This window comes from Hyperoodon ampullatus (genome assembly GCF_949752795.1).
Source record: "Hyperoodon ampullatus genome assembly, chromosome: 3".
NCBI lineage: Eukaryota > Metazoa > Chordata > Mammalia > Artiodactyla > Ziphiidae > Hyperoodon > Hyperoodon ampullatus.
This window is the reverse complement of record NC_136916.1, coordinates 5,899,131-5,913,468: the sequence shown is the minus strand read 5'-3', so window position 1 is coordinate 5,913,468 and position 14,338 is coordinate 5,899,131. Positions and strand designations below refer to the sequence as shown.

The window sequence follows — 14,338 nt, the reverse complement described above, 5'->3', positions numbered from 1 at the left end:
CATCATCACAGTCACTTAGAAGGATGCTCTGATATGAGCAGATTTTCTGCAGTGACAAGAAACACACTTGAGTATTTTTCTCTCTCTGTTTCACAGCTCTTGTCGACCAGCCACTGGCACAAGTCACCATTCCTTCAGCTAAGCAATGCTGCTTTCCAAAATCCTTTGGCAAAATCTCCTAGAGATTTGTTTTTCTGCTCCTTCCTAATTTAGAAACAGTCCTCAAAGGAAAAAAAAAAAACTGACAAATCGATGTGAGAAGAAACTAACTCTGATTTAATGCTGCATTTCTTTCATGGAAAGTTTCAGAGTTTATCATCGACAACCAATAAAAGTAGACAAGATCATTTTGGGGAAAAAAGTAAATGAAAATGGGTATACCCAAGATCAGATTTTTTTTTATTCAGAAGCGACATGTGACACAAAGTCAAGATTTTATTAAAATCATTTATAAGTTGACATAAAATCTCAGTGATGAAGGAAAACTGTTAATAAAGCAAAAATAATGAGTTATGTCAATAAACAGAAGGGTGAACAGTGTTAACTGTGGCATTTAAATGATTACATGATTTTAATTATTCTTTTCATAATAAGCAACTCTGTGAACATCTATTCAAGGAGCTGAAAGCTGTGCCTCATATGGAATTTGCAGCTGAATTAAGCCCTCGTTTCCTGCCTCTGGCAATTTCAAGGAAACAAATGGAAATGGTTTGAAGAACTTATAAAAAATCTACCACCCACCAAAAGAATTTAAAAGGTAAGGTGGTAAGCACTAGAAAGAGAAAAAACAAAACAAACACACACACAGTATTCATTTGTGAGATAGAAAAAGAGAGAACAGAAGTAATAATGAGAGAAGCCATCAGAAGTCCAGCCCATGCCAACCCCTTATTTGTTCTTGGCTGTCAGGGGTTTCCGGCTGATCTTTTTCGATTTGTCATTATTTTTCTTCGGCGGTTCTGGGTTTGCCTGCATGTGTCTGCCGTAGAGGCTGAAAAGAGAGAGGAAGGGACACTGTGAGATCTACCTTGTGAACACAAGATATGCTTCTACTGGCAGAGTTTTTTCATCAACAGATTCATCTCTAGGAATATTCAGGAAGACAAAGAACACCACAAGGTCATTTCTGTTTTCTCTGGGTCATATGCTGGATTTAAGAATTATAAACTGTCTTACACACACACACACACACACACACACACACACACACTCTCTCTCTCTCTCTCTCTCTCTCTCTCTCTCTCTCTCTCTCTCTCTCTCTCTCTCTCTCTCTCTCTGTTCCCACCATGCCATGAAGTCCAATTCTGGACAAGTCTCTTGGAATCCTACACTCCCTGGGCTAAGTGTGAAATTAGCAAAGGAAGAGCGATCCAGGACTAGGGGAACCATGATGCTCAGCCTGGCCGATCCGGACTGAAGCTCCACAGGCCACCAGTGCTGAAGTCGACAGTGACAGAAACTGGGCTGAACTGAAAAGACAGAGTGTCCACTTAGTGCAAAGTGAATAGCATGCCGGCCCGAGAGCCCCAGGGCCAGAGGATGTGACAGAGAGCGATGGTGTCCGAGCCCCCGCTAGCTGCTCACCCGCGATGGATGGCGCTGGGATGGCGACCACCCATCAATGCCATGTTAATAAGTACCGCTGATTAAATGTTGACAAAGTGGCCTACAATTACAGCCATGGCATCCATCGCAGAGCGGAGTTAGCTCCGCGGCTGAGGGGACGGAACCCAACAGCAGGTAGTAATTAATCGGTAATTTATGAGTAACTCTGATTAAACGAAATTAAAAGCCACCCTAAGATAAATACAGCTCAACCTTAACTCCCCTTATTGATATGATTGTGTCGCTGAGAGAGGCAGGTGGGTGTCTCAGTGCTTCCCGAGGGAAGGCAATGCCTGACCCCACTTGGTGCAATTGCCTTATGCTAACTGAAAGGGGCGGACACAAAGACTGACCTTCCTGTACAAGGTGTCCCGTGTTCTAGGATCCACGCAGGGAATCGACACCCTCTCCTGCACTGGGCATATACTGATGCTCTTGATGACACTGACGCTGTGGTTGACAGGCCGAGGGAGGGACCTGGTGCTCGGAGTTGTCCAATTGACTGTGGACGCTTAGGGAAAGCTGGACACTGGGTTTTGACAGGTCAGACGTAGTGTATCTTCTTCAGAGGCTTCCAAGCATCTCCTCAGAAGCAGTAACAAGCAGCATCTACCAACAGTGGTCATGAAGATGGGTTTCTGCTCCCAAGGAGTTTAGATTGCAGAATGTGGCCGCAGACAGAGCTACGAGCTGAAGAATGTCAAGTCCAGCCAGGTGCTGGGAACGTTCTCTGGGCAAAGGGGAGGGTTATGGAGGTACCACATGCCCTAGATGGGTAATATCAGCACTTGCAAGTCAGCGTTCAAATTCTGTAGAAGTTCCCTTAGACGACTTCTGGCTCAATGAATGGAGAGGGAGGCCCAGCCCTGCCCGGCACCCCTGAGCAGAGACATCTTCCTCCCTAAGAGAACCTGCCACCCAGGAAAACGGATCTTCAAACCAACACAGGCCCCCCCTCCCCTAGACTCTAAAAAGAGCGGCGGGTTCTATGCCCTGGACACCTGGGGTTCCTGGATCCAGGGAAAAAACATTGGTTTAGGCAGAAAGGAAGGTTCAGCCAGTCCGGCTTTACCACTGCGGCCACTCCAACCCCCAATGATGTCCCTGTCCTGATCCCCCTGGAACTTGTTATTGTCACCTTACAGGGCACAGGGGACTCTGCAGAGGTGAGGCTACGGATCTTGGAGAGGAGGATGACCTTGCAGTACGTGGGAGGCTCCAACCTGTGCGCCCCTTCCCTTACCCCTCCAGCATGTCTCCCAGATACGCTGACAGGGAGAGGAAACCCTGAGCCAAAGCAGACTTGGCCCTTACGTTCCTCACCTTTGTCAACACACTCTCTGAGACACGCTTACCCTCTCATAGCGTCTGCCCGTCTCCTCCGCCTAGGATGCCGCTTTCCTCAAGAGCAGGGGCTTAGCGCTCCAGAGGGATGTGCTCCAAGCTCCTCCCACCTGGCACGAAGCCAAGGTCTGACTATTCTGTGCATTCGCACAGGCACCTATGGTCTCAGTATCTGCTTCCACTGTACCGCTTTCTTACAGCTTCACGTGTCTCTCCTCTATTTTCCAAACTTTTATCCCCATAAAGGAAAAAAGTATACACATTTTTACTCGCAGACAGCATCAGATGTTAAGGATTACAACAATCTGCAGAAACACAACTCCTTTGCTCATGAATTTGGAAACCCGGCAAGACTCGGGTGCCGGGAAAGTGATATCAAAAGAAATAAAGGGGTCAGAGGAGGGAGAAGAGATGAAAGACCTGATGCAGGCCTGCTGGGGACCACATCCTGCACGCACAGGCACGGAAGCCTTCCCAGAAAGGGTGGCAGTGTCGCGGGGCCCTGACGGCGGTAATCCAGCAAAGTCATTTCAGAAGGCGGTGCAAAAGCTGCTCGGGACTCAGCAAGGCTCCTCTTTTCAGGAAGGAACTGGAACGTTTCAACGCCTGCCTGTTTGGACTCAGACCCCACCGCGTGCCTGGCCTTCCTGGGGCTACACAGCAAGTCACTCGCTACAAAGGGCCGGACGGGAGACAGCAGTCCTGAACTTGATGCTTAAAACCCTCGTTTTGCCACTTTACGCACTGTTCGTTCTGGGCAAATGATTAGCAAGCCTCACCCCACCGTGCCTCAGTTTCTTCATCTGTTAAAAAATGATGCGTTTTCTCACAGGGTGGCCATGGTGGTGAAATGAGCCTGGCACCAGGACAGGACTATTGGACGTGGCCCGCGAGGGCTTGTGGAAAAACAAGATTGATGTGGGGTCATAGTCAGAGTGATTAAAAAAAAGATAAATATATGATTACTTTACTTCTCTAGGGCTTTTTCCTCTGAAAAAGGATACGGTATTTTTTTATCGATGCCAAATCCCCAAGCATCTCTGGAAGAAAGGTTTGAATCCTCTTTGAAGAAGGCAACTAAGGCAGAGCTAAATGCAGTGCCCCACTTCTGTGAATCACCAGCAAAGCCGGGATGACTCTGCCCTGCGCTGCGGGATGCCTTCCCTCCTCCAGCTGTGTGGCCAGATGAGAGCCAACACTTTACTCTCATCTGTAGACTGGATACATGAGAGCGGCCCTTTCTACCTGGAGACGTGGCTCTGGCACAGCAGTAAGGACAAGCACCTCAGGGTCCCCAGTCTTGGGTTCCACCAGCTGTTAGCCATGGGGCCTCCAGGCAATTAAGTAAGTGTCGTAGGCAGAATAAGGGCCCCCCAAAATGTCCACATCCCAATCCCTGAAACCTGTGAATATGTTACCTTATATTGCAGAAGGGACTTTGCAGAGCTGGTTAAGTTAAGGATCTCGCCATGGAGAGATTATCCTGGATTATCTGGGTGGGCCCAAAGTAATCCCAAGGGTCCTTTTAAGAGTGGGGGGCTGGAGGGCCAGAGTCAGAGATCTGAACAGGCTCAGCTGCCAGCTTTGACGGGGAGAAAGGAATGCAGGCAGACTCTAGACCCTAGGAAGGCAAGGAAACACGTTCTCCCCTGGAGCCCCTGGAAGGGCAAAACCCTGATGACACCTAAATTTCAGGCTTCGACACCGGAACACAGTGTAACACAGTACACTGGTTATGGTTTGGGCCGCTAATATCATGGTAATTTGTTATCACAACATTGTCAATTGGCTATACTCCAATATAAAATAAAAAGTTAAAAAAAAACCCCAAAACAATCACAGTCATTTGTTAACAGAAGCAATAGGGAACAGATACAGTAAGTGAGCCTTTCTGGGGCTGGCCGCGAGGATTTTGCTTAATTTCAGCAGGAAAAAAAAAAAGAAAAAAAGAAAGACAATTCTGGGGTAATAATTCACTGAAAAGAAGGAAAAGTTAAAAACTAAGTTGCAGAGAGGGCACAGAGACGAGTGTCCCCAAGGAAAAACGGGTGCTGTTTCCACTAGAGGGAGAGGAAATGGGCAGGTCAACTGTCCCCTCTCTGCCACAATGAGACAGGCTCTGTGCATACTCTGACGCTAACAGTCATGGCCCATGCTTGAGATGTACCCAGGATTTAATTCCTAGAGGCGACAGGGAGGAGACGGAGAGGTCTGTGCCTTTGAAAGAGTTCTGTTCCATGCAGCTGTGTGCAGGGCCACACGGGGAAGCGGGAGGGCTGGTTAGGAGGCAGAGGCGCTCAGGAGACAGCAAAGCCCAGGGCCTTTGTGGTGGTTTCACAAAAAGGAAGGGGTGAAGCAGGGTCTGAGAGAGTTTAGAAGTGAATGGTTTGATTAAAATTTCAGAGCCCAGGGCTGAAGAAGTGATCTCTAGTTATCCAGTACCTGGGTCTGGGTCATGGGGAATACTGGCTTGGTGCACGTGAGTTAGAGAAAAGAGGTGGTTAGGATAGGGGTTTGGGGTTGGTTGGCTTGGATACAAAAAGATGCGCTAACAGATGAGTTGTTTGCTCCTCTAGGAATGAGCTGGCTTGGGAGTCTCCCCAGCCAGCAAGACCCCAAGATGCCAAAGCATCATAAAATAGAGAAAGTAAAAAACAGGATAGACCAATACAGCCCACAGCCGTCACGATGGATTTCCGTCCCTTTGATCACCCCATACTCTCCTCTCATGACGTACCTCCCACCTCTTCGACCTTGGAAGAGTCCCAATTACCCTTCAGACCGTGGCACAAGGTGCTTCCTGGATGAGCACGTCCCCTCCGTGCTCTGCTCAGATGGTACCCGTACCGCCCTACAGGAGCCCTGGCATCCTGCATGGGGGATTCTGGAGAATAGTCCTGGGGCTTCACTCGCCTCTGCATTCCTGCACCCTGTTTGCCCCAAAGGACATGTGACATTGAGGAGGTGACTAACTTCTGTCACCGTCTGATGTCCTCATCTGCAAAATGATGAAAACTGCTACCTTGCAGGGCTTGTGGAGGGAGATTAATCAGACATGGACAAGGTCCTGTGCGTGCAGGCTCAGAGCAGGTGTTTCAGAGCAACTGTTCCAGAGCAGCAGCTGCTGCCTTTAGCCTCCCACGAAGGCCCACGACTCACGCTAAGCTGGCCAGTTCCTCCTGCTGCTCAGACCCTGGCTCTGTGCATGCACAGAGCACAGCCGGGAATTCGACTTTGCCCTCAGGAGCCTGTGGGGAGACCCTTTCTTGGGGAGGTTTCTGGCGGGCACTGAAATATGACCATGCCGGCTTGAGAGCACTGACAGAGGAACCTGGCTCGTGGTCACTGATGGGCCACAGCCGCTGATGGGTCAAGTGCTCAACTCAGCATATGGAGGCAATCTGTGGCACTTGGTCTTGGGGTCTTGGAAACTCTTCTGTCCCCTGAAATCTGAGCTCTACAGAGGATAACTGGGAGATGTTCAAGGAGAGGAGAAAAGTGAACAGAGACCCGTGTAAAGTGACAGGACGGGATCAATTACGCTCAGGAGTCTGATGAACAGGCTTCTGTTGCTGAAGAGACTCCTCCAAGGTGAGATGACTGCGGAAGCTCTGTGCTGTGGGAGACGCAAGAGGCGCCATCACTCGGCTCACAAGGGCTCTCGTTCTCGTCCCTGTGGGAGTGGGCCCTGCCCTGAGCTGCCATCTGCAGAATCCCAGCCAAAGACCAGCTCTGGAGAAATCATCATGAGATGACGCCATGGACAGCAGAGGTTACCAGACTGGTCACTTGAGAGGCATCCTGTCAAAGCTGCCTGTGCACTGGCCCCCTGAAACTCCACACAACTCAACACCCCTGCCTGGTGACATCTAAGATGGCACAGCAAACAATTCCAGCCCAGCAGAATCAGAGTAAATTTCTCAACAAATACTATATTGAGTAGTATGGTATGTACGCTTTTCTACTATTGATAGGTGCATTTTATTTAATACGGGCATCTTCATTTTGGGAAAAAAAATCCATTTGAGTCTTACTGTTTCTGTTGGATCCAAGGGTCTCTTGCAGACCTTCACACCGCTTCATGGCTGCAGTCATGAAGACCACTGGGGACCACGTCTTTCCTTCTTGAAAAATCTCCTCCCTTGGCTCCAATGCACTATCTTGGTTCTTATTCTTTCTCCAAACAATTCTGCAGCCCTTGTGTTTTTGCTTTTAGCTCTCTCTGTCCTCTTCCCTAGAAACAGCATCTGATTTTGTAGCTTCGGGGATCATCTCTGAACAGGAGTCCTCCAAGTCACCACCATCTTCAACCCCTGCTACGCCTAATTCCCACTTGGACATTTAGCTATTACACCCAACCAAATGCATACCATAGTTCCCTACCCCAGCTCCTCAGGTCTGTCCCTCTGAAGTCTCCAGACCTCCAGGATCAAAAAGATGAAGTCATTTTGGCACCTGCCTCTTTTTTCAGTCACCCCATTAATCAAGTTTGATTGAAGTTGCTCTCTACCATAGACATTCTCAGCCTGGGGCCAGGGTGGGATCTGAAGCTCCAAGCAAAGCTGTATGTGCATTTTTCAGCAGAAAGCGAACACAGCTTTCATCAGCTTCTCACAAGGTTTGTGACTCAGTGGATTAACAAGCTGCTTTATGGCGCTTGCTCTTATTTCAGTCATCTTATGATTTTATTCATTCTCTTTTTCTTCTACCCTAAAACAGGCCTATACCACATGGCCATTAGATTATTATAACAGGTCCCTTCTTGGTCTTTTTTTTTTTTTTTTTTTTTTTCCAGCCGCGCCGTGCAGCTTGTGGGATTGTGGGATCTCACTTCCCCAACCAGGGATCGAACGCCGGGCCCCCGCAGTGAAAGTGACAAGTCCCAACCACTGGACTGCCAGGGAATTCCATCTTCTTGGTCTCCTTGACACCGATTCCTTCCTTCCTCTGATGCATCCCACACATGACTGACGGAATTCTCTCTCCTCGGTTTATGCACGGAAAACAGCATCCGCCACCCACTGGATCAGAGAGCAGCCACAGAACATGCCATGTAACGCCTAACTAACCCACCTTCATCTCTGTTCGCTCACCGTCCGAGTAGAGTAGAGAAAGGCTGGTCTGGAGGAAGGCCGCGTGGAGCGTAGGAAAGGTGGGCAGGGTGTGAGTTTTGCCACCTATTAGCTAAGTGACCTTAGAGTCCTATAGCTTTCCAGAACCTCTGTTATCTTCACTGGAAAACGGGAATAGCTGTATACTGTCTACCTTGAAGGTGATCTGCGAAGTACTAAATCAATCTAAGGCCTGGGATTAGTCTTTCCCGTCAGCCAGGATCCCTCTGGTCTCGGTGTTTTGCTGGTCTGTGTTGCTACTGCCTGGAACGCCTAGCCTCCACCCTTTCTGTAGCTCAGATCTCAGCCACATCTTTCGGCTTTTCACAGCTTTCTCTGCCCTGCCGCCCGCCCCGGTCCAATTTCTGCCTTCACAAAATACTAGGGGGTTTACTGGGATTTCATCACCAAGTCCTTCATAAGATACAAAGTGATTTCTGCTCTTGGCTTTATTTCCAAGTACCAGTAGAGCACCTGGATCAGGACACGTGGTGAATATGGTAACCATGCAATCAGCATTCACTGTCACAACAATCCAAGGAAGTTGGATTTATTTTATTATCTTATTATCTTTTCAAATGAAGGAACTGAGGCTTAGCAAAAGGTCTGGCTCAAACCCAGGCAACAACTCCAAAGTTCAAACTCTTTAGGCGCTAAGTTATCTTGTCTCCCATCTTTCTGGATTGCTCAGTTTCGTCCTCTTCATCAGCCTGCCATTTTCCTGAGGGCGGGGAAGTGCGGACTTCACTTCTTTTGTATTCTACATACTCAAGGCAACTGCTGGAAACACACTGTGTGCTATGTAAATATTATGTCTCCGAATGCCAGGTATATGAGAGGTACAATATGCTGTTCTTAAGTCATTTGCTCATGTCATATGCGTCCCTCCTGTTGTTTTGGGTGTTTCCATGGTAAGTCCTTATACAGACCAAGAAAAGAACCAGTTTGAAAAATCTAAGTATATGGCCGGTGACAATAATGGAGAGAAATCATTTTGTGTCTAATCTGTAATCTTATGGTAGGTTGCTAAACTTAAAATCTCCTCAAATAAATCTGTGGACAAAGTGTGAAGCCTAGATTATTAATAAGCATTTACAGTATCTTTCTTTATCCCATCTAGCAGCTTCTGAGGGGCTGGTGACAGAAACTTAACACATAAATTGCTGAGTCTTAAAGAAAAAAAAAAAATGAACAGTTACCATATTCCCACGAGCAGTCTCATTAATTCAAAAGGCAATGATTTTTTGAGATCAAACCTCCAAGAGGTGGTTCCATGAAATTCACTAACACCAGGATGTGTCTTTTACCTTCGCCTCCATTATAACCGTCACCACTCTCTGTCCCCAAGACACAGTGCAAAAAGAAATTATCCGCATACATGTGGTAAACAGCATCTGTATAGACAGCCCAAAGGAATCTGTAGCTGGCTTAGGACAGATATTAAGCTATACAAAAATACGAAATGTAAGGCGGATTTTAAAAATGCCCCATACATGCTAGACTCGCTCTCTGCTCCACGGAGGGGAGAAATGAGGATTCTGGCAGAGCAAAACTAACAATCTCATGCACAAAAGATGCTCATTAAACTTCATCATCCTGTCTACTCTAATGATGCTTTTACTTAATAAAAACTCCCCGAGCAGTAGCAAGGATATTAGGCAAGGTCTTTGGTTATGTATCAGAGGTCTGAGCTGTCACCAGCAAGCATGCAGTTCAGGGGGTATGCTCCCTGGAGAGGGCGCAAATACAGCTTTCACAGAATACACGCAGAGAAAAATCAATAACTGCAACTTGCTTCCCTGCTTAAGCATTTAAGAGAATAGGTAATCCTTTTAAATTAAACTGCAAAGTGCTAAATGTTGCAATTTACAGAATAAAGTAAAAAGCAAAGGAAACAAGACGAAGGGCATTGGTAAGTTCTCTAAACAAGCTACTTCCTTAATAGACTTCAGACGTGGAGTACTGGGGAGTATTTTTTATGAAAAGAATTGTTTTGGGATATAGTATGTGGCGATTGAAAAAGAGACATCCAACCGTGTATGTGTCTATGTGTTTGTAATATACACACAGATATACAAACCTACTTATAGATACAAGGAAGGGAGAAAATATTTCTGTATGTGCATTTAACCCTTCCAAAAATTATTCCTAAGGAAACACAATGATTAAAATTCACTAACTTGAATCTGGCTCTCATAACCTAAACAGTAATTATCTAATAGATTCGTTAACATGGACAGCTGAATGTTAATACTGTAAAATCACAAATTATTGCTTTTGTCCATTTCATACAACCCACTTTAAATTTCATATCCTGCCAATACGGACTTGGCTGGAGAGATAGGACAGTCGGGGCGAGAGTGAAGCATCACCCAAAAACCTGAACTTAAAGACAGTAAGATTGCCCTCTAGGTGTTAAATGATAACATCAACACAAAAGGAACCAAAGCAGAAACATGGGAAGTTACCCCAAATAACGCCAGCGCAACTCAGGCCAGCAAGACTTGGCTGGAAGCCAGCCAAGGGTATTAACAAAGCTGGAGACCCTGTCCATCAGAAGAGTGTGGTTTTGGTCAGCAACTCAAACAGTGGGGTAGATGCCAGCAGTGGGGACCTATGCATTCCCCGGAGAAAGGTGGTGAGGACCCAGCTGGGAGTTCTGTGGATGCCCTGATAGGACTATGTCTCTAAGTGGAAGCAGAGAAAATAAACATGGCGCCACCACAATCCTTCAAAGGCTGACCCGCTCCTGCATGGTCCAGCTGCTGGCCAGTTCTCTCCGCTCTTCGGCCACTGCCCTCCATGTTCCCAACCTCCAGCACATGGGCAAACAAATCAGGCCCCTACCCACTTCTGAGGTTTGTACTTGGTATTCCCTCTGCCTGAACGTTCTTCTCCAGGTCTCCCTGAGATAGGCACTCTTCCTACCCCCATTTCACAGGTGAGGGAATGGACACAGAGAGCTTCAATACCTCGGATGTGAATGGCTATGCTGTCCCAACTTTGGTGTCAGTACAACTCAGTCTCAAACCTCTCCCTTTACTCTGGGTGCAGAAACTGGTTCACACATGAGCCTGTAGCCAACCCGCTCCAGCCAGAGAAAGACCTAGGACCTCAGCGCACACTGTTGGGAAGAAAAGTCCTTTCTTTTCTGTTTGAGTTGAATTGGGAGCCCAGATCTGCTGCCAGCCATGGTGACCTCTGTGAAGAGAGCCTGCCTGGGAGACAAACCAGCAGACAAAGCAGAACTGAAAGATGGAGAGAAATGGAGCCCAGGGACATTGAGCCCTTGACCATGCCATGCCTGAAGTCTACCGTACTGCTGGATTATTAGTTGTATAAAATAAAGAATCGCCATTCCTCTTACACTTTGTGCTTCTTGCAATCCAAGGAATGCGGAGTCCTGACGGATGCATCACTCTGGTCTACTTCAAATGTGAGCTCCTAACAGAGGTCTTTTTTGCCCACATTCTCTCTCTTTAATCACATTCACACCTACAGTCACAATATAATTATTTTGATTACTTGTTGTGTGCCACCTCCTTGAATGGAAGATTAACTCCGAGAGACCAGGAACCTCGTCTGTCTTCTTGAGTATCCTCTCCGACCGGTAGGCCATGGGCACACGATGAACGTTTGTTGACTGACTGAACGGAAGCATACATCACTGTACTTACTGGGGTGTACTGAAATATCCAACGACGCACGTATCCTCCCAGCTGGATCATTAGTGCCTCTGAAGCAGGGACTGTCTTAATCTTTTCGTTCTTCCAGTGTCTGCCACACAGGAGTCACCTAATACACATTTACTGGTGGACTGAAAGAGTGTCTTAGCCAAGGAACATGTCCTGATTCATTCCTCAATTCCAGACTCATCAAGACAGACAGGCTTCCCATTTAGAGCTGTCCACTGGAAACAAATGTGCTGGGAAGGCCAAGGCAAGGCTTCTGCTCTTTAGGGGCAGTTATCCTCTGTTACAAAATTCTGGTCCCTACATCCATTTCTTATGTGTTTTCCCCAGTTTCTGCAGGGTTTTTGAGGCTGAAAGGGTGAGGGTGAGCAGTAAATGCATCACGGTGCCATTCTGTGAAGCCGCTTGGCAGCCCAGTCCATTTGCCTCTTGGGGAGATTCTCTTTCAAAGCACTGTGTGACCAGGGGTTTCCGTTAAACTCCTTTACAGCACAGTGGGTTTTACTGAATATGAACCATCATTTGATATTAGTAATAACTAGCTGAATACAGGAATAGCTTATGAGAGAGAATTAAGTTAAAATGAACATTATAAAAACACTGGGGTCTTCTTCCTTTCCTTTGGACAAATTAAAAATCAGAATGGATTTTTATTATCATGGAAAGATAGGTATTTTCCTGGCCACACGTGGTTCTTTGAGGAAAGGCTCGGTGTCAACGACCTTGTAAGTTATTAAGCTAGTGATCATAATAGCCAAACTCAGGTAGCACACCCTATACAACAGCATTTCCACAGGAAGCTTCCATGGCGTTTTCTGTATGTGCTCATTTAAGTCTGAACGAAAGACACCATGTAGGGGTGCACATCTGTCCTGTGGTTCTAGATATAAATGATGTTACAAATACAGAGCCAGTGTCGCAGAACTGGAATACCAGTGTCTCAACAGGGAAGCCTCTTCTTTGTCTTTCTTTTGTTTTTCAGATGCGGACAGATGGTAAAAGCATACCTAGAGGTATTATTACTCGTCCTCCTCCTCTTCTTTGTGGCTACTAATTTGGACTCCCTGCTACTGGGGCTGTCTTCCCCTCTCAGTTTCTCTCAGCCCAGGTGACTGGATGATGTGACCATGGCAGGTGACTCATGGTCAGGTCGATGGAAAGCGAGACAGCTCTTTAAGTGCTAGCCTACAGATTCCAGAGTGCATGGCAGATAACACTGAATTAGGATGCAGAAGGCTTTGGAATTAATCCGTTGACTGGGTCATCTGTGTTTCCCTAGACAGACGATGGGGCATTTGGACTTAAACAGGGGTGGTAACCACCTGGCATGTATGCTGCCACCCACCCCCTACCTCGCACACTGAATGGGCGTTCAACCAGAAGGCACCAGAACCTATTTAGATCAAACACTGTGAGCAAGGGCTTCCACCTGGTCACAGCTGGGCATCTGAATGGAACCTGCACGTTTTACATACGAAACTTGTATAGCACTTTGCTTAAATGAACTCATTTACCCTTAAGCAAAATCACGTTAAATGAAACCTCACATCTCCAAGGTTCCTCCTACGTCCGGGTTAGATTACAGCATGACGCCTGAGATTCTAGGCAGCACTGTATTACTTGCCTCTCATCCCTGTCCATGGATTTCCTGGGAGGTTAAGTTCTACTTCCACAGCAAAGAGATTAAAAAAAAAACAACCTTAGGAATCAAAACCAGAAAACATCCACCTACCTACAGGTGGATGCATCCACGTGGCGCTTTAGCCATGAGGCTCTCGCCAGGTGGACCTCAGGAAGCAGCAGCTACAAGTCAATTCTAATCATTGCCTTTTGCCATTTCCCCAGCAAAGCCAAATTCCCTCACCTGAGCTGGGCTCTCTCTCAAGTGCCAAACCCTACCGTTCCTGGAACATGGCATATCAAGTTGATCTGTGCTTTCCCTGTATTCCTGATCGCAATATGTAAACTACTGACCAGCAGTAAGGAGAGGCTGGCGGTAGAGGAGGAGCCAGGCTTTTGTGTGCAAAGAAACTAAGTGGTACTTGGGAATAAGCCCAACAACTGTCAAGAAAATAACGGAGAAAAACATCTAGGAGAGCTCAAGAGCACAAGAGCCTATGGATCCCAATCTTCCTTTAGCTTCACTTTCATGTTTCTGAGTTTTGGAGAAAAAACATATTCCAAAAAGGAATGGAGGATTAAAAAAATACATACTTTTGGGACTTCCATGGTGGCGCAGTGGTTAAGAATCCACCTGCCAATGCAGGGGACACGGGTTCGAGCCCTGGTCCCGGAAGATCCCACATGCCGCGGAGCAGCTAAGCCCGTGCGCCACAACTACTGAGCCTGCGCTCTAGAGCCCGTGCCTGCAACTACCGAGCCCGCGTGCCTAGAGCCCGTGCTCCGCAACAAGAGAAGCCACTGCAATGAGAAGCCCGCGCACCGCAGGGAAGAGTAGCCCCTGCTCGCCGCAACTAGAGAAAGCCCGTGCAGAGCAACGAAGACTCAACACAGCCAAAAATTTAAAAAATAAAATAAAATAAATTTATTTAAAAAAATTAGCCCTGATATACTCAGCAGATTTAA

At 47.0% G+C, this 14,338-nt stretch overlaps 1 protein-coding gene across 4 annotated transcripts in view; it reads right to left on the bottom strand.

The window, feature by feature from the left end:
* Window positions 1–888: 888 nt before the first annotated feature.
* The window catches only part of RSU1 (Ras suppressor protein 1), a gene marked incomplete at both ends in the record, with an annotated part of 196,290 nt that continues 182,840 nt past the window's right edge, over window positions 889–14,338 (bottom strand). For 3 of the 4 annotated variants that reach the window (XM_079700872.1, XM_079700873.1, XM_079700875.1), the window contains one exon: window positions 889–991. In XM_079700872.1, the coding sequence (XP_079556998.1) occupies window positions 889–991 (103 nt within the window). The remainder of the gene's footprint in view (window positions 992–14,338) is intronic. The other variant, XM_079700874.1, reaches the window with a different exon arrangement.